Below are 16,530 nucleotides of genomic sequence, written 5' to 3' on the forward strand. Positions count from 1 at the left end.
AAAACGTGTGAACACCTCAGCCGAAACGTCAATTTGGAGATTCAGTTGTCATGCGGAACTTGTGAAGGTGTTTGTGTACGGAAAGAGCTGGTTGTTACGATAGTGAGGTGAAATACTGAAAAGGTATTGTAATTTTGAACTTTTTATCGAATTTTTCCATTGTCTTCTGTTTGTCTAACGTTGAATGGTTTAGTATTGCGTTGGAAATTATGTATTCACTTATATTGTACATGCTGAAATCATTATTTTCACCATAAAAATATGAAACGGCAGTCGTATCACTGGACAAAACAAAAACACAAAACTGACAGCTTTTCTTGACAATGCTTGTATGAATAACAAATTAAAACTACTTAAAATTACTTAAAACTATTTTCCTGAATAAAAACTTAAGCTTAAGCTAGGGCAACACGAAGCGTAAGCGATTTGACACTACAATTTGCTTTTACGCTTCGTGTGGCCCTAGCTATAAACACGCTAATGACAGCAGAGCCAATGCAAACAAAATAACATTGTAACAAAGTGTTGCATTGAAAATCTTTGTTTCAGGCCGGAAAAAATAGACTGTGACGATGAGCAAGCGAAACATATGGTCCTACGAGGAAACGCTGGAAATGCTTAACATCATGCAGGAACAAGAAACTCCGAAAGCCATGAATGGTAGACCATTTCGTAAGGATAAAGCCTTTTGGTTGGTGAATGTAGAAATGGTCCGGCGAGGCTATACCAACCGGGATTCCAGGCAAATCGAATACCGATGGAGGAATCTTAAGCGAGGTTTTGTGGAAATGCAGAAGAATGTGAACAACATAGACACAAGCACGTTTCAGTATTATGACGAAATCGATTTACTGTTGAAAGGTAAAAGTTCACCGGAAGGCAATCCGCAAGCGGATAGTTCAAAAAGTAAGTGTTACCTACAATATGCTTGGTTGCGCCAACCAATGTGGTAATGATGGTTTATTATTTTAGCTAATTTAGTTGACGCAACACAAGAAGAACAGATGGAGAAAAATCCTAAAACAGATGTAGAAAGCGAACATTTGCAAGGAGGACACTCTCAAAGACGATCTCTGCGCACTACGAAGGGGAAATCGCGTAGATTCAATAAGGAGATTACGCCGACTACGTCGTCTGCAACACAGGCAACAAAGCCGACAGACAATGAGGTTTATTCAAATGAGAAGAAATTGATCACCTATCAATTCGAACTATATAATCGAATGCAGCGAGAATCAGACGAAAAGTTCCTTCAGATGTGTCGTCAAAGTCTGGAAGAGAGCAATGAAATGTTTCGGAACTCTATATCGCAATTGTTCGCTACACAAAATAAATGAAAACAGTCTCTTTCCTATTCGTTTTTCATGACCTTCCTTTACCTGCACGATACAACATGCTGAAGAACATTAACATCTAACACCGAAGGACGTCCACCGAAAGAGGTTCCCGCCAAGGAAGGAACCACAAAAATGAGGATTTGCCCGAGGTAGAAGGTCTCTGTCTCTCTATTACATTTCCGCTAGTTCGTTCTCGTAGTTTGGAAGCTAATTAACTACTTTAATAAAACTTTGAACTTCATCAAGTTCTTTTGTAAGCGCATGTTTTGAAGTAAAGACGCCATGTAACCCTGAACACTTTAAAATTGTAATAATCAGGGGGAATGAAAGAAATCAAATTCCTCATTGAATTCCATTCTGAACTGCCAGCCGATGGAATTCTTGTCATTCAAAAGTGGAAATGAGTGTTGCGATGAATATTCTTAGAATTTTATTCGTTTGTTTAAGATAAAAAACTTATTCGTTCGATACAATCATAATCCTAATACACGTAACAAAAAAATTATGCAATTTTTAAAAAGGCCAAGTATAAATCATACCAAAAATTACTTCTTCTTATCGACGTGCAACATAATCCATGGATGAATAGCAATGTTCTCCAACGGCATACGGTTATCCGGCTCGCGAACAAGCAAACGCGAAATCAAATGAGCGGCGGGTTTGGATACGTCCGGTGTTACGGTGTACTGCACTTTCATGATTTTACGATACGTTTCCTCATAACTGTTAGCAAGGAACGGTGCCTTTCCGCAGACTAGTTCGTAAGCCAGTACACCCAAGCTCCACAGATCTACGGTTTTGGTGTGTGGCTGTCCCTGCACCATTTCCGGCGACAGGTAATCAAGTGTGCCACATAGCGTGGTCCGCGACGAAGTCGGCTCATGAACGGACCAGCCAAAGTCGGCTATCTTGAGCTCTCCGCCATGCCCTAACAGCAAATTCTCTGGCTTGATGTCTCGGTGGATGACGTTTCGCTCGTGCAAGTAAATCAAAGCAGACACCATTGAATTGATGTAGTAGGCACACCGTTTCTCCGGAAACTTTTTGCCGGGTTGCATTTGTTGCTCCTTGAATAGTGTGCCACCGGGAGCGTACTCTAGGATGAGGTAGATGCGTGTTTCATCGTGAAAGTAGCCATACATCCGAAGAATGTTGGGATGGCGCAAGTGTGACTGAATCTCAATCTCTCTTCGCACCTGATGCTCGATGCCCTGTGCGTGAACCTGCAACATTTTCGTGACAAAAAGAATTGCGGGTTTAGAGGCCATCTTTTCCTCTTGCAATAGTTTCTCACCTGTTTCTTGAAAAGTACTTTGAGCGCAATTACAAATTTTGTTTCTTTCTCACGCGCCAGATACACGTTGCCAAACTTTCCTTTTCCCAGCGGGCGGCCAATATCGAAGTTGCTTAGCGTCCAAACTTTTTTGGCAGCTTTTTGTTGCGGTTTTACACTATTGTCCACGCTGGATTTTGGCTCGGGCTTCGAAGACGTTCCTGCACCATTACCAGCAGCTTGTGTCTTCGCGGTGAGATGTTTTTCTTCAGTCTTAATTGTATTCTTCTTCTCCGCATTAGATTTGCTCCCAAATGCCGGTATGGTCGAAACAGGTAGTTGCGGCGTTTTGAAGACTCCGTTTTGAGTGTCCACAGCTTTGGCCGTGCTTGTTTTTATGTTTGCGCTCGTTGTTTCTTTTCTGTTAACTGTGCCGGCAGAATTCTCAGAGCTTGGCATTGGCGCAGTTACAACGGTGGAACCAGAAAAGAATTTCCTATTCTCTTTATTACTCGACATATTCTCTAAAATCACTAATATCACGGCACTTGGAAGCAAGCTAAAAAGTGAGGATTTTGGTAGCTTAACCTCTAACAAAGCAGTTACTGGGTACTTTCTTTTATCGTTGTCACGAATTGAGCAGTTCGATAGTGCCAATCGATAATTCCGAATTGGTTTTTCGCGCTTAAGGCATTAAAACGATTTTCGCTTGCTTTCCGTTTGTAGCTTCCTCTTTTCAATTGTCGATCATTGGCAACGAACTTTTTGACAGCGCCCGTTTCGAAGCCACCCCGTTGAAAAAACTATGAGGATTGAGGTTCATACGAAATCTTCCGAAAAGTTCACATTGTCAAGTTTTAAAAGATGTACTAAAACTAAAAAGTGAGGATTTATGTTATATTTTTCTTAAATAGCTAGTAAGTTATGAGCGATTGGAAGTTTCAACAATTGTTCTGTCGAAGTCGAAAGAGTGATAAAAATTATTCTTTAAAACCAACTTTCTTCGGATACTTGTACACGATCGTTCGAATTGTTCTGCAAAGGTAATGTAATTGAAATTGATAAGAAATTGATCCTTCTTTTTGTATTATTATAGAGACTTTGAGTCTCAAGGTTGATCCTTCTGTGATGTGAAAAAATCAAATCTTCGTAGTTACTACATATGTGTTTCTTTTAGGGCATATTTTAAGGTAATTAGTGTGATGAAAGAATACTTTCAGAAGTTTAGAATTCCAAAGTTCCAAAGAGAATTTCGAAGACATTTTCATTCTGGCAATACATAGCAGTAGCCTCAAAATTAGTTCCATTTCATTCGCTTATTTACATGTAACGATGAATGTGTGTGGGAATAGCGGTAAAATTCTCGCCGGGTCGCGCTAGGTAAAAGAGCAGTAATGTCACCGGGCGACCGGAGGTGACAGTTGACCGAGGCGCAATTAAGAGACGCGCTTTTTTGAATAAAGTTACATCTCTCTATCACTATTCTCACCATTTCATACATTAATTCAAGTTTGTGTGAGTTCAAACAACGATAAAGCGTTATCGTGTAATACGAGGATCCTAACGCCTCGTACACATTATCAGAAAACTAGGCCCGTTTTTTCTGTGCTGGCGTCCATACTAGCAGCTTCTGTGCGAAATATCCGAGAGCTCCAGTGAGTGAAAAGACAGTTGGTTTGTTTGTGTTTCGGTTTGGGAGTTCACCATTTCATTCTGTTGCCTTTTGCAGATTTGCAGCGAATAGCCAATGCAATGGCTCTTTTTAATTATAATACTTACTCAACATCGGGAACAATGTGTTTAGTTGGTGCGGCTGTGGTTGCTGCATACTCTCTGTGTTCGCCTGCTAAGCGTGTAAAAAGACGTTGTTGGACACGAGAGCTCTTCGCAGAGGCTTCACAACACGGATTAAGGTTAATCGACCAGCTGTATCTGAACGATGGAATGGGGTTCCGCAATTTTACTCGGATGACCCCAACGGACTTTGAAGTTCTTCTTGGAATGGTTGGAGCCAAAATTGCCGCAAAAGAAACAACATTCCGCCAAACTATTCCTGCGAACATGCGGCTGATTGTTGTACTACATTTTCTGGCGACGGGAAACTCTTACACCAGCTTGCAGCACACTTTCAAAATTTCCAAGCAAATAATTTCCCGGATTGTACCTGAGGTTTGCACGGCCATACACATGGAATGCTGCCAGTTTGTAAAGGTTGTACCAATTTTCTTTACTTCATGTGTGTCATAGTCATTGTATGTTAGTGTTAAGGGTTTTAGTATAGTGTGTAGAGGGTTTTATTCACTCTTATAATGGAGGACTGCTGATGGCTGAGGGCTCCGTATCACACAGCTCGCCTTCGAGAAACTTCTCCATCAAACGGATGAGCTTCAGTTGCAACTGCCGCATTTCAGTGTCTGGCCGTTCGCCACCATGGAGACGTAGGATATCGGATATCGGACCATATGACGTTGTTATCCCTCTTTAACCTCTTCGATCACCTTCAATAGGCTTTCCAAAACTGCCCTGTCCGAACCATTATTTGGCCGAGGTGTTTCATGTGCCGTGGGTGGCATGGCGGTGCCTCTTTTTGATGCCATCAATGTTTGTGATCCTATGTGTGTTGCTTGCATGTTCTGAAACAATATTATATATTTATATCAACTAACAACCATTTTTTTTCTCTTAATAACTAGACACCGAAATCTCAACACGAATGGAAAGCTGTTGCTGCGGACTTCGAGCGAAAATTCCAGTTCCCGCATTGTTTGGGAGCATTGGATGGAAAGCATGTAAAAATTTTGGCACCTGTTCATAGTCGCAGCGAATACTACAACTACAAGAAATGTTTCAGCATAGTTATGATGGTTATAGCAGACGCTAATTTCAACATCATATATGCCAACGTGGGAGCCCAGGGTCGATTTTCTGATGGCAGTGTTTTTAGAAAAACGACGATTCATCATAACATCGAAAGAAATACCGCCGGTCTCCCTGAGGACGAGCCTTTACCAGGACAATCCAGTCCAACACCGTACGTCCTGGTGACTGATAAAGCGTTTGCTTTATCGAAGCATTTGATGAAGCCGTATCCCGGACATCCAACAGACAAATCAAAATTATCATATAATAATCGGCTGTGCAGAGCGCGAATCGTTATTGAAAATGTTTTTGGAATTTTGGCAGCAAAGTTTAAGGTTTTCGCTAGCCCAATAGCATTACAGCCGGCAAAAGCGAAACAGATTATAAATGCCTGTATTGTCCTGAATAATTTTTTGCGCAGAGACGATGAATCGAGGAGTCATTACTGTCCCGCTGGAAGTATGGACAGAATTCAAGGCAACACAATTTGTCCTGGCTCCTGGCGAAAAGATGCAAATTCCACTGAAATGTTCGAACTTCAAAGTGTGCCACGACAAGCGCCACGTAGTGTAAACGAAATAAGAAATAAATTTAAAGATTATTTTTCTTCACCTGTTGGAGAGATCATATAAATTCACGTTATTTTGGTTAATTACCTATAGTACACAAAACAATTGCTACAAACAAGTTACCTGTTTGTTGGGACGTCCGTTACATCCGAGGCTCCGAAAACCTCTCCAGCAGGAGCCAAAAACGATAGCCTGTCGAAGGGATTCGCATTTAATCGTACTTGCCGGCTGGTTTTCTAGCGCTCGATTCAACGCTGCCTTCTTCTTGGAACGATCTTAAAAGTCCACGTGCTACGTGCTTGGGTTTCCGTAGCAGTGGGTCCATCTTCATAGCATCAATGACTTTAAACATCAGTTCCTGTGTCCACAGCACTCGTCAGATCCATAAATTCCGTTATGGTTCGCCATTCTTTTCTGCGGATAACATGAATAACGACTTTTTCATCAAATTGTTCTTAAAACTATTTTCCGCATTTCGCACTTACCTTTCCCGAGGACAATTTCCACTAATTGCTCAAATTCACAAACTTGCAATTCAACCGACTTAACCAACAGCTTACACCAAACTACGTTCACAAATAATATGAAATGATGCTTTCCTTCTCCATCTATTGCCAGCTCGCTCGACCGCTCTGCCCGATAATGTCTATAAACTATAATGTCTATAAAAACCACCATAGTATAGCACAGGATCATCATAGTTAGGGAGTAATAAAAAAGAAGTAGAAATTAAGAACAAAAACCTAAAAACTTGTTTAAAACGTAGGGACGGCTCGAGCATCACTACTCCGCCCTGTCTACCTTTCTATCCATACACTACACTCTTAGATCGGCAATCATAGGAAAAAGCAGTCCGGACTGTTCGAAGTGTCCAGTTCTAGCCACGGACAACTTTCCGAGGGAGTTTTTTAGAGACACGGGACAAACTTCCGACTGCTCCAAATTCAGGGTTCGTGCCGGATAGGATATCAAGAACTAATGTTTTCAACATTTAACGTTTTTTGAGCTGCTCGGAATGTTCCGACGTGTGTATTGGGGGTTTGTTGGCGTTTTGATGAGCTAGGTTTCAGAAAAAGATCAAGATTGGCTAAATAAATCAAGTAGTATGATACAATGGATGAGACTTTCTTATTACAAAAACTGTCATGTATTACAAAACGTGTAATGCATTGAGTTGTGTATTGAATGCAAAGTGAAACACAAATATCATCTGAGATCGACCTTTCATAAATTGCTACACGTTGACCGATTTGTGCGTTGCCTGCCGCTTAGCAACAAAACTATTGCTGAAATAAAAGGACAGCATAGAAGTTTTCATGATGTTTATCATTTGTACTACAATAGGTGGGATTTTATTGCAAACTGTAATAATTGGTTGGTTGGTATATGGGTTTCGGTTAAACAATCGTCAAATGACATCTTTATTATCCTTGTCATTTGAGATTAACGAAGCAAGAAAAAATAAAACCTTTCCCACGAATCCTACATTCAACTATTTTTGATACTACATCAGTGATTAATGATGTTTCGTAATGTTGTTTGTTTTACTTTTTATTACATCTCTTATCCGATCTTACAAATACTATAGTTCCGACTTTCATTCTTTATAAGTTGATTTACTTTTTAATTGTATGTTAATATGTTAATAGCATTCAAATGAATATTGCAACCTAGCTCTATTTGAATCTTGTAACTAATAAACCGTTATACTATAAAAGATCATCGTTATGCTTCCAAAACACAAAACATGAAAAAAAAATCAAAAAAGTTGTAGGATTGAACAGAGCGAAGCTTTCGACTTGGAAATGACCAAGTGTCATACGGACAAGTCAATATGAAAGCTCCGCTCAAAAACCGAGAATGCTTTAAAATCCAAGTAAATGGAGCATTGCACGGAATACATAAAAACTAAAAAAGCTCCTACCAAAAAAAACCTATGAGGTGGCCCAACGATATTGCCCATTCGCACCTATCGTTGAGCAGAAAGTACAAAATAAAAGTATGCCAACCCCTAATGTTACCTTTAATCTACAGTAATGATTCCTTCCTTTCTTTACAGGTCATCATCTTCATCCCATTCGCCAAGTAAAGAGCTGACGTCCTTTGACTTGGAGGCTGACTTTTCTTTGTCGTCGTCATCGACCGCTTCGGGATCTTCCTCCTCGCCCACATCCTGCTCACAAGTTTCTTCTTTTTTTGATCCCCCTTCCGGTGACGACTTGATAGAAGTTCCATTTTTCTTTGTCTTCGATGCATCGTCGGCCGTCGTCGTCGTGCGTGCGTCGGCCTTTGTCGAAGCATTATCCACTTTCGGATCCGCTTCACTTTCGTCCGCTTGCTCTACCTCCTTTTTTACATCCTTCGAATCCATGTCAGCGTCGTCCACATTTTCTGCCTTAACAGTCGCTTTGCTCGCCGGCTCCGCATCGTCATCCGGGGACAACCCCGTTGCTTTTTCAATTTTCTTTTCTAGATCGGCTTCGATATCGGAGTCTTCCATTTTCGATGATTCATTGTTCCACTCATCCAGCAGCTTGTCAATTTCTTTACCTGACAATTTATCGTCAGAAACTTTGACCGAGCTTTCTTTGCTTACTTCTTCCTTCTTTTTGTCGGCTTGGTTGGATGGCTTTTTTGTTTCCTTTACGGAGGGTGTGACTTTCTTCTCGCTGCCAACATCTTTTTTGACTGACTTCCCTGTTGACTCAACTACCGCAGTCGTCTTCGAAGCCGTGGCTGATGCTGAACCTGCTGATACCGGCGTTGGTTCTTCGGTGTCCTCCGACCAATCGCCCTCCAGTTCGGAAATCAGCTTCAACTTATCTGATCTATGACGCTCCTCAGTATCTTCCAATTTATTCACCTCCGAGTCGGCTGTTTTCGAATCACCGTCGGTTTCCATGGCTTCATCCGTTGTTGTGTGTTGTAGTGCTTCATTCATTTCCGACACCGTATCAGCGGACATTTCTACATCGGTCGCCAAACCATGCTCGTCGTCTCCTAGTTCGCCTTCTCCCTCCTTTTCAGTCACGTCGGTTTTAAGCGATTCTTGGCTCTCATCACCTTCGTCAGCCTCTCCAGGCGGCTTGCCCGTCGATGCCGCTTTGTCTGATAGTGCTGCGGAGGTTTGAGAGGCATCATCTTCCGAAGCGACCACGTCGGTCTTGTGATTTTCAGCTGTTTCCGTGACACCGGCTTCGCTACTACTGTACACTAGCATAATGTTCTGGTTTTCTACTGCGGTGCTATTGACGATTTGCATACCGTCGTTTAACTGCAGCGTCGAACCATCGGCGTTCATCATTACCACTGCGTGGAAAAGACAAAAATATAAAAAATTGCATCATGTCCAATAAGCACAAAGCCCTGTTTTGCTTACCACTGGCAGAGTTCATTTGAAGCTGCGAAATGATTTCCTCTCTTTGAGATTGTGTCAACTGCAGCTCGGTTCCATCTTCTGATAGAAGCTTCGTAATGATGTTTCCACTTCCGGTGCCACTGCCATCGCCAATATTGGCAGCATGCTCACCGTGCACGCTTGCAAGCTCGGCTTCGATGAATTCATTCTGATAGTTTGGATCATCGATCACCACACCGCTATCGCCAACGAGGCGCAGGCTGGTGGCAATACCTGATGCGACGTTACTCAGGGCTTCTGCTTCTGACGATGGCTCGAGTGCAATTTGTTGCACCGTCGTCGGCGTCTTTCCAGCATTCAGCGACGATTGCGGTAGATTGATCGTCGGTAGAGTGATATTGGAGAGGATTTTTATCTTCGAATCCGATGGTTTCGCCTGTGGTATTTCTTCTGCTTCTTGGAACTCATCGTCATCGCTAAAATCAAGCACACCATCGTTACGAGCACGTTCTCGATGCTGTTCCTTCATGTGATTGTACAACTCTAACTCCTTCTCGAACACCTTGTTGCAGTAGATGCAGTGTTGTCGATCTTGCTGCTGATGCGTTTCCTCGACGTGCTGCTGCAATGTGCTGGGATTCATAGCCACGTGACCACACTCCTCGCACACGGGGAACTTTATCGAGGGTTTAATATTATGCTCGGTGAACCAGTGATAAACCAGGTTCGGGTGGCGCTGCTCTGCTCTCCATCCGCAGTGCTCGCAGATGCGGGAATCGATGCGCTCTTTGTGCTTCGAGATCAGATGGTTTCGGAACGCCTTGTAGCTGGGAATGCTTATCGGGCGCCCGTTTACACCGCATCGCAGACAAAGCCAAGGGCCGGTCATGTTTTCCGCTCCCTTGGCTATCAGCGCATGCATGGTTTTCGCGTCGATTGTTTTCGGAGGTGGTTTTGTAACACCGGTACCGCTTGCCGATGTTGTGGGTTTCTGCTGTAGCTGTTCACTACGGAGGGTGGCCGTAGCTTTACGAACCATCGACATATCCTGCTTCAGGGGAGTGGCAGTGCGAATTTCCATCTTGCTAGTTGACGGGCCGCCCGATGCGGCCGCCGAGTGACCAGCTGCGGCAGCGGTTGGCGTTGTTTTTTGCATGATTTTGAGTTTAATGTTTTTATTCTTCTTCACCAGATGTGGATATTTCTTAAGAACCTCCGAGATGATTTTCGCATGGTCAACGTTGCCAGAGTCATCCTTCACTGTAATCTGCTTAACCACGCCGCCACCGGCTGGCGATTTCGTCTCCTGCTTGATTACGATTTGTTTGGCAGCCGCCTGCGACTTGGCCAGTGCCGCCTTCACCGAAGACGGTGGCTGATAATCTTCATCATCGTCGTCGTTAAAGTGTGTATCATCATCGACGTAATCAGCCGAATCATCGTCATCCGTGTTTAATTGGCTGCGCATGCGGGCAGCCTCGGTGAATTCCTTGACCTCATCCAGGTTGGGTTTTTTGGCCGGCGGAGATGTTACTGAACCACCGGAGGAGCGCTTGACTACATTCGTGTTCGTGTAACCCTTGCGCAACTTTTCGAATGGCGATGTTTCTTCCTCCTTCTTCACCTGATCCGCGGTTAGCAGCGGTTTGCTCTCATAAGAAATCGCATCGAACGATCCTTCGAAACCTTCCGAAAGGTCCGTATCGTCGAATCGCGAGGGTCCTGGCTTCGCATCCTTGGTGTGACTATACTTTGACACGATCGTCGAAGTGTCCTGCAGTCCCTTGCCTGCACCGTATGTCCCAGAAACAGGGCCAATCTGATGACGCATCAGCGGCTGCCGTGGCTTTACTCCGGCATTGCCCCTTGCAATCGGTGCATTGCGCTGCGCGGCAGTTTGATAGGCATTCGGGGCAACGGTCCGAGTCCCGCCTGGACGAGGCGCCTGCTTGTTCAGTAGTACCGGTTGCTTGGCTATGCGAGACGTTTGGCGATGTGCTTCGAGCAACTTTAGCAAAACGGTCATGTTCATATCCGTGGCCGTTTTAAGAAGCCGCTCATACATAGTGTACTGAAATTCGAGCGTGCCGGTGTACATAAAGTTAACGATTGGCACGATCACGTCAGCCTGCAAATCCATGGGCATTATGAGTACGTCGTCGTAAATTTCACAAACATTCTCGAGGTGGTTGAAATAGTCAGTGCAAGCGGATAGCACCAGCCGATGCACTTTCAGCTGCGAGTTGTCGTTGAACTGAAGCGTCAGGTCGCAGTGGTCCGTTTTGTTGAAAAAGTTCTGCAACTTCTGCAGAAAGAAAACTCCCCAGTTGTCCACCTTCACAGACTTTGCCTCACTGTACCGCGTCATTTTGCTCATTGGTGCTCTGTTTGCAGTTCTCAATTACATCAGACAGGTCTAAAATGAACGACGAAACGTAAAATAGTGGCGGGATGATTTTTGTTAGTCACAGTTTTTGTGAGAGCGTTGAGTATGTTTTGTTTGCATTCGCTTGTTTCGCGCTGTGGTCCCGCGTTCCTTCTGTCAAAGCCGACCGTGCCAGCGACCAAAGCAACGTTAATTGAGAGCAGAAAAGAAAGCAAACCCTTTTGCAATAATGCGAAGGAAGTTCCTCAATGATCCAGAACTAGTCATTTACTAGAGGAACACACTGCAATAGAGAATTTGGAGAATCGGTTGGCAAAACAGGTTTAAACGAGGGTTTCAACGGCGTGTGTTTGGCGTCGGCCTCTTCGAGCAGATCCACTGCATAACGCAGAATGCGCATTTGGCAGCAGCGAAGCAGGAACAAAACAAAACATGGATTCGTCAACTACTGGTACTATCACAAAGTGCACTGCGATCAATGCACACTTTGCACGCTTTTGGCTTACTTTTAAACCGCTTTTCACTGACCCAACGCACTGTAGCAACGCGAATTTGTGCTTGGCTTCGAGAACTCGCACAAAAGTCCTATGTAGAAATCCAAAATGGCCACGTATCGTGTGCGAGCGCTTCCACATCTCATCATTCCGTGTGTTCCATCGTCACACTTTCCGAAAAAAGCTCTTCGAATGCGCAGGAATAAAAGCTTCTTCATTTTGACCCCGCCGCTCGCCTCGACCGACGCTCGTTCTCGCCGTTTAGAACTTCCAAAACAGCAGACTTTAGCAACCAAAGACCATATTCGTTTGCTAACTTAAATATTTCGATACAGTTGCGTTTTGCAAGAGACCATTGATCAGGACGTTCAAACCATTGGGTGTTTTCCTGGATGCTTTTTAAATTAATTTCTATTCTTCTAAATCGATTTTCGAGTTGGTCATTGCGTTCAGGCATTTTCATTGTAAAGAGCGTTCAGGCTCTTTGGCATTTTCATGTAAATTTCAAAGAAAAATATTAAACACTTTTGCACTTTTGCCCGAACCTTCTTCGTGTTTGAGCCACAAGAAAATAAACGCTTTACAGCTTTGGTTCTTGGGGACGTTCAAAAAAACGAACTAACCGGTTAATGATAGTTTTACATTTTCCGAGGGGTTGCTTCTCCTTGGCTTTTTCGGTAGTGTGATTGTCGAGGCTGTGCACAAGGTGTGTAGATATCGCTCGAATCTGTCGTCGAATCGAGATTGGTATAGAAAGCTCTGATTTGACGATTAATTTCAGATGAACGTTAATGCCGATTAATGTTAATTAACGTTAATGCAATTTAATTTATAGAGTGATTTTGAAATCACGAAATGTTGGAACAAGCTGTTTTAAAGCAATATTTTATATGCTTCCATAGACCCTGGTTAAAGTTGTCATCCACGCGATCGCAATGCTGGGCAAAGTTTTGCGCGTCATAAACAAAGCGAAGAAGCGATTGTGTTTATTTTAAAACGTCACGCCAAGACCAATCAAGTTTGCTGCCAAACTTTGCTTTGCCGAGTTAAAATAATCGCATAAAAATTTCACAACTGGATAAATTAACTAACTCCGACGAAGAAAAAATGCCTCCCAAATTGAAATTCACCGAAGGTACGTGTAGGGCAACGACAGGAAACGATGAACGACGCTTTTAAAACATTTGTACCCGATTTAGGCGAAAAAGTGCTTTGTTTTCATGGACCAATTATCTACGAGGCGAAGATGTTGAAAAGCGCAATCATGAAGGACAAACAGGTGAAATATTTTATACATTACGCAGGCTGGAATAAAAAGTACGTACATGATCGCAACGCGCACTTGCCAAACTTCAGATGATAATGTAATTTTTCTTCCAGTTGGGACGAATGGGTTCCTGAAAACCGTGTTCTAAAGTATAACGAGGCAAACTGTCAGCGGCAACGCGAAGTTTCGAAACTTCACTCCCCGCTAGTAAAAAATAAGAAAAATAGTGCAAAGGCGAAAAAATCGGACATTCTAATCGGAACTAGCACTCAGAGCAAGGATAACGATTCGCGCGCTTCAACCCCTTCCAAGGAGGTGACCAAGGAAAAAGAATCTACTCCTGTGTCTGTGGCTTGTAGTTCAGCGCCAACGCTATCATCGACTGTAACTACTCCGAGCGGTAGCTCCACACCGGTTACCGGACGCAATAGATCTTCTCTGAAAGTAGGTGCAGCTCCGAGCGCATCTTCGTCCTGCTCATCAACGTCTTCGACGTCATCCGCCTCTGCTGCGATGGTGGCATCTTCGACTGTTAAAGAAGTTAAATCAAGCGAGTGCAAGGAATCCAACGAAGCGAAAGCAAAAGACGAATCGGGTAGTGAGTTGAACAGCGCTAGATTGAAGAAACGTGGCCGCAGCGACACCAACTCCTCGAATGTTGAATCGGAGGACCAATTTATGTCGAAAGTAGAGGTGAAAATTAAAATCCCCGATGAGCTTAAGCCATGGTTGGTGGACGATTGGGATGCGATATCGCGGCAAAACAAGCTTGTTGAGCTACCGGCGAAGGTGACTGTGCAGGAAATTGTTGATAATTATGTTCAGTACAAAAAGCAGAGCAAGATGACCACGGCCACAAAGGAAACGGCCGTTACTGATATCGGAAATGGTATTGTTGAATATTTCAACGTTATGCTGGGCTCCCAGTTGCTCTACAAATTCGAGCGCCCACAGTACGCAGATATCATTCAACAACATCCCGGAGAACCGATGGCCAAAATTTATGGTTCGTTCCACTTGCTCAGGCTTTTTGTAAAACTTGGTTCGATGCTTGCCTTCACCTCGCTCGATGAAAAGTCGATCCAGTCATTAATCGCACACGTGCAGGATTTCCTTAAGTATTTGGTGAAGAACAGAAATTTATTCAACATGCAGCATTATGTTAATACCAGTCCCGAGTACCACCGTAAGGCTCAGTAGAGCAGCCGCATTCGTGACGCATTGCAGCGACAAACCACTCTTGTTTGGATATTGGGCACTTATTTTGTGTTATATGCGCAATGTGGAATGTGGTTACACTCAACAAACAAGTTTCAATAATATGCTCTAAATAAAATATAAAAGAATTTCAATAGCTTTTTTGTTGCTTGGGATTTAAAAAGTGATAAAATTTCGAACCGAGAATAGGGCGAAAATCAACTGTGGAATTGTCACATCAGAATGTAAACATCCGAATTGTTTACATCTGATGTGTCAAAAACGTTGTAGGCTTCGAAGCACCGGCTAGTTTTCAGAGTTATTGGAACTAAACTAACTAGCTATTTATTTTCTAAATGGCTGCTAAACTGTATATGTATATTATTGTAAACGGAGAAATTGCCAAAACTTGGCCTAAGGGAGCCCTTATTGCACAGTGTTGCCACGCAGTGGCTTGTACTTTTCATTTGTACGGTTCCGATTCGGAATATTCGGAATATTTTAATGATTTGGATAATATGCACAAAGTGGTCCTTGAGGTAAGCTTGGGTAACTAAGAGCAATTTGTATTATGAAAATGAAATGGTTGGTCAGCGAACAGTGTTTAAACAAAGTGTTTCATTGCCATCTTGCCAGTTAGCGAGACTCGTTTTCTTAAAACCTTTGTGATCTTAATTAAAAACATGAAAATGAGCTTTGTTATGTTATTCTAAATGAAACGTGAAAAGTAAGTAACCATATGAGCAAAGATAGATCAAACTCAAATGATGTAACATTGTATTTTTAGGGTTTTTGCATTATGCAGTCCGAATGCATGATTTTTGGACGATTGTTTTTAACACGTTGAATGGAAATACGCATCAATGTGGATACCTGCTATTTCGAATGGCTAACTTTTCATTAAGGATAGTTCGCAGGATGGTAAATATTTGCAATTGTGGTAGCCTTGCGCGGTGTACCATAGGTCTTGAGTTATTTTTGGATCTTTTAAGAGCATTTCTAACACCTACGCTCGGTTGATGTTCGTAGTGCGCAAGAGTAAGGAACCTGGCACTTTTCATGTTGAATTTCGAGAGAAAACGGCTCGTTTTGTCCCACGGTTATTTTGGGAAACTCGATGGGGCGACCGGCCACCAACCACTGCACAAGGGATGCGTTGCTTCAAATCGGTAGATGAAGCTTGTTTATTACACACAAACTATAATCCCACGTAGTTCTGAATGACGACTTTTGGTATTTTCACAAATTAGGCACCGGACGCGACCAAACTTCTTGGCCTGGGCGAGGCATTGCAACAGGGCGATATTAAGCATAAGGTGTGGATCGAACAACCTGAAAATATTCCAACTTGCATCGCCGTAAAACCGTACAGGAAGGAAGTCGTTCAAAAATATGTGAAAAAATTCAAACTGCTTAGTTGAACAAACAAATTCAACAAATGTGCTAAATAAAATAAGCTTAATAAAAATAAACTGGAAATTCAGATTACTCAGAGCTTATCTTTGTTTTCTTTGTTCTATGTTTGTCTTGGCTTATCGGGGTTTTATTTATGGAACGAATTCCTGAGGCCAACCAGTGGTCGCTTTATGTCTAAAAGGAAGGTGTAGGAGGAAAAAGTAATCTCATGACGCCTTGGTGATGGTCGATCAGACGGTGTTGCCGGTCTATTTGGATGTAGTCGGCTTGCGCAGGCTAAGGTATTTTGGGTATCGCAAGTGAAACTCAAACAACCACGTGTTGCGATACAAAGGAGGTGGTTGTTTATATCACATTGGTTGATTTTTTTGATG

The 16,530-nt window shown here is 42.9% G+C and overlaps 6 protein-coding genes across 6 annotated transcripts; 4 read left to right on the forward strand and 2 right to left on the reverse strand.

Annotated features, from left to right (window-relative positions):
• The first annotated feature begins 4 nt into the window (after positions 1–4).
• LOC131210884 (uncharacterized) lies at positions 5–1,478 on the forward strand. Its single transcript, XM_058204194.1, has 3 exons — positions 5–123; positions 550–906; positions 973–1,478. The coding sequence occupies exons 2-3, from the start codon at positions 573–575 to the stop codon at positions 1,335–1,337; spliced, it is 699 nt and encodes a 232-aa protein (XP_058060177.1). The 5' UTR covers positions 5–123; positions 550–572; the 3' UTR covers positions 1,338–1,478.
• Positions 1,479–1,805: 327 nt separating this feature from the next.
• LOC131210040 (aurora kinase C) lies at positions 1,806–3,334 on the reverse strand. Its single transcript, XM_058203228.1, has 2 exons — positions 2,632–3,334; positions 1,806–2,560 (listed from the first exon to the last, which is right to left on the reverse strand). Exons 1-2 carry the CDS (start codon positions 3,127–3,129, stop codon positions 1,883–1,885), a joined length of 1,176 nt encoding a protein of 391 aa, XP_058059211.1. The 5' UTR covers positions 3,130–3,334; the 3' UTR covers positions 1,806–1,882.
• A 1,043-nt stretch (positions 3,335–4,377) lies between these two features.
• On the forward strand, positions 4,378–6,950 carry LOC131207618 (uncharacterized). Its single transcript, XM_058200239.1, has 3 exons — positions 4,378–4,821; positions 5,304–6,038; positions 6,867–6,950. Exons 1-3 carry the CDS (start codon positions 4,405–4,407, stop codon positions 6,948–6,950), a joined length of 1,236 nt encoding a protein of 411 aa, XP_058056222.1. The 5' UTR covers positions 4,378–4,404.
• Positions 6,951–7,390: 440 nt separating this feature from the next.
• LOC131206924 (centrosome-associated zinc finger protein CP190) lies at positions 7,391–12,321 on the reverse strand. The gene is made up of 3 exons (XM_058199524.1): positions 12,289–12,321; positions 9,418–11,812; positions 7,391–9,347 (listed from the first exon to the last, which is right to left on the reverse strand). Exons 2-3 carry the CDS (start codon positions 11,771–11,773, stop codon positions 8,092–8,094), a joined length of 3,612 nt encoding a protein of 1,203 aa, XP_058055507.1. The 5' UTR covers positions 11,774–11,812; positions 12,289–12,321; the 3' UTR covers positions 7,391–8,091.
• Positions 12,322–13,300: 979 nt separating this feature from the next.
• Positions 13,301–14,864, forward strand: LOC131209744 (mortality factor 4-like protein 1). Its single transcript, XM_058202876.1, has 3 exons — positions 13,301–13,411; positions 13,476–13,593; positions 13,657–14,864. Exons 1-3 carry the CDS (start codon positions 13,384–13,386, stop codon positions 14,741–14,743), a joined length of 1,233 nt encoding a protein of 410 aa, XP_058058859.1. The 5' UTR covers positions 13,301–13,383; the 3' UTR covers positions 14,744–14,864.
• Positions 14,865–15,065: 201 nt separating this feature from the next.
• LOC131210859 (putative peptidyl-tRNA hydrolase PTRHD1) lies at positions 15,066–16,192 on the forward strand. Its single transcript, XM_058204165.1, has 2 exons — positions 15,066–15,279; positions 15,991–16,192. The coding sequence occupies exons 1-2, from the start codon at positions 15,097–15,099 to the stop codon at positions 16,159–16,161; spliced, it is 354 nt and encodes a 117-aa protein (XP_058060148.1). The 5' UTR covers positions 15,066–15,096; the 3' UTR covers positions 16,162–16,192.
• Positions 16,193–16,530: the final 338 nt, after the last annotated feature.

The sequence above is a fragment of the Anopheles bellator genome, chromosome 2 (assembly GCF_943735745.2).
Source record: "Anopheles bellator chromosome 2, idAnoBellAS_SP24_06.2, whole genome shotgun sequence".
NCBI classification, from domain to species: Eukaryota; Metazoa; Arthropoda; class Insecta; order Diptera; family Culicidae; genus Anopheles; species Anopheles bellator.

Excerpts from the sequence above, each read along its gene's own strand:
- LOC131210859 (XM_058204165.1), top strand. The coding sequence starts at position 15,097 with ATGGCTGCTAAACTGTATATGTATATTATTGTAAACGGAGAAATTGCC. Across the intron at positions 15,280-15,990 it reads TGCACAAAGTGGTCCTTGAG|GCACCGGACGCGACCAAACT; the intron begins GTAAGCTTGGGT and ends TTCACAAATTAG.
- LOC131207618 (XM_058200239.1), top strand. The coding sequence starts at position 4,405 with ATGTGTTTAGTTGGTGCGGCTGTGGTTGCTGCATACTCTCTGTGTTCG. Across the intron at positions 4,822-5,303 it reads AATGCTGCCAGTTTGTAAAG|ACACCGAAATCTCAACACGA; the intron begins GTTGTACCAATT and ends CTTAATAACTAG. Across the intron at positions 6,039-6,866 it reads CACGACAAGCGCCACGTAGT|ATCGGCAATCATAGGAAAAA; the intron begins GTAAACGAAATA and ends CTACACTCTTAG.
- LOC131210040 (XM_058203228.1), bottom strand. The coding sequence starts at position 3,129 with ATGTCGAGTAATAAAGAGAATAGGAAATTCTTTTCTGGTTCCACCGTT. Across the intron at positions 2,561-2,631 it reads AAGTACTTTTCAAGAAACAG|GTTCACGCACAGGGCATCGA; the intron begins GTGAGAAACTAT and ends AAAATGTTGCAG.
- LOC131210884 (XM_058204194.1), top strand. The coding sequence starts at position 573 with ATGAGCAAGCGAAACATATGGTCCTACGAGGAAACGCTGGAAATGCTT. Across the intron at positions 907-972 it reads GCAAGCGGATAGTTCAAAAA|CTAATTTAGTTGACGCAACA; the intron begins GTAAGTGTTACC and ends TTATTATTTTAG.
- LOC131209744 (XM_058202876.1), top strand. The coding sequence starts at position 13,384 with ATGCCTCCCAAATTGAAATTCACCGAAG. Across the intron at positions 13,412-13,475 it reads CAAATTGAAATTCACCGAAG|GCGAAAAAGTGCTTTGTTTT; the intron begins GTACGTGTAGGG and ends TACCCGATTTAG. Across the intron at positions 13,594-13,656 it reads TACGCAGGCTGGAATAAAAA|TTGGGACGAATGGGTTCCTG; the intron begins GTACGTACATGA and ends TTTTTCTTCCAG.
- LOC131206924 (XM_058199524.1), bottom strand. The coding sequence starts at position 11,773 with ATGAGCAAAATGACGCGGTACAGTGAGGCAAAGTCTGTGAAGGTGGAC. Across the intron at positions 9,348-9,417 it reads TCAAATGAACTCTGCCAGTG|TGGTAATGATGAACGCCGAT; the intron begins GTAAGCAAAACA and ends TTTTCCACGCAG.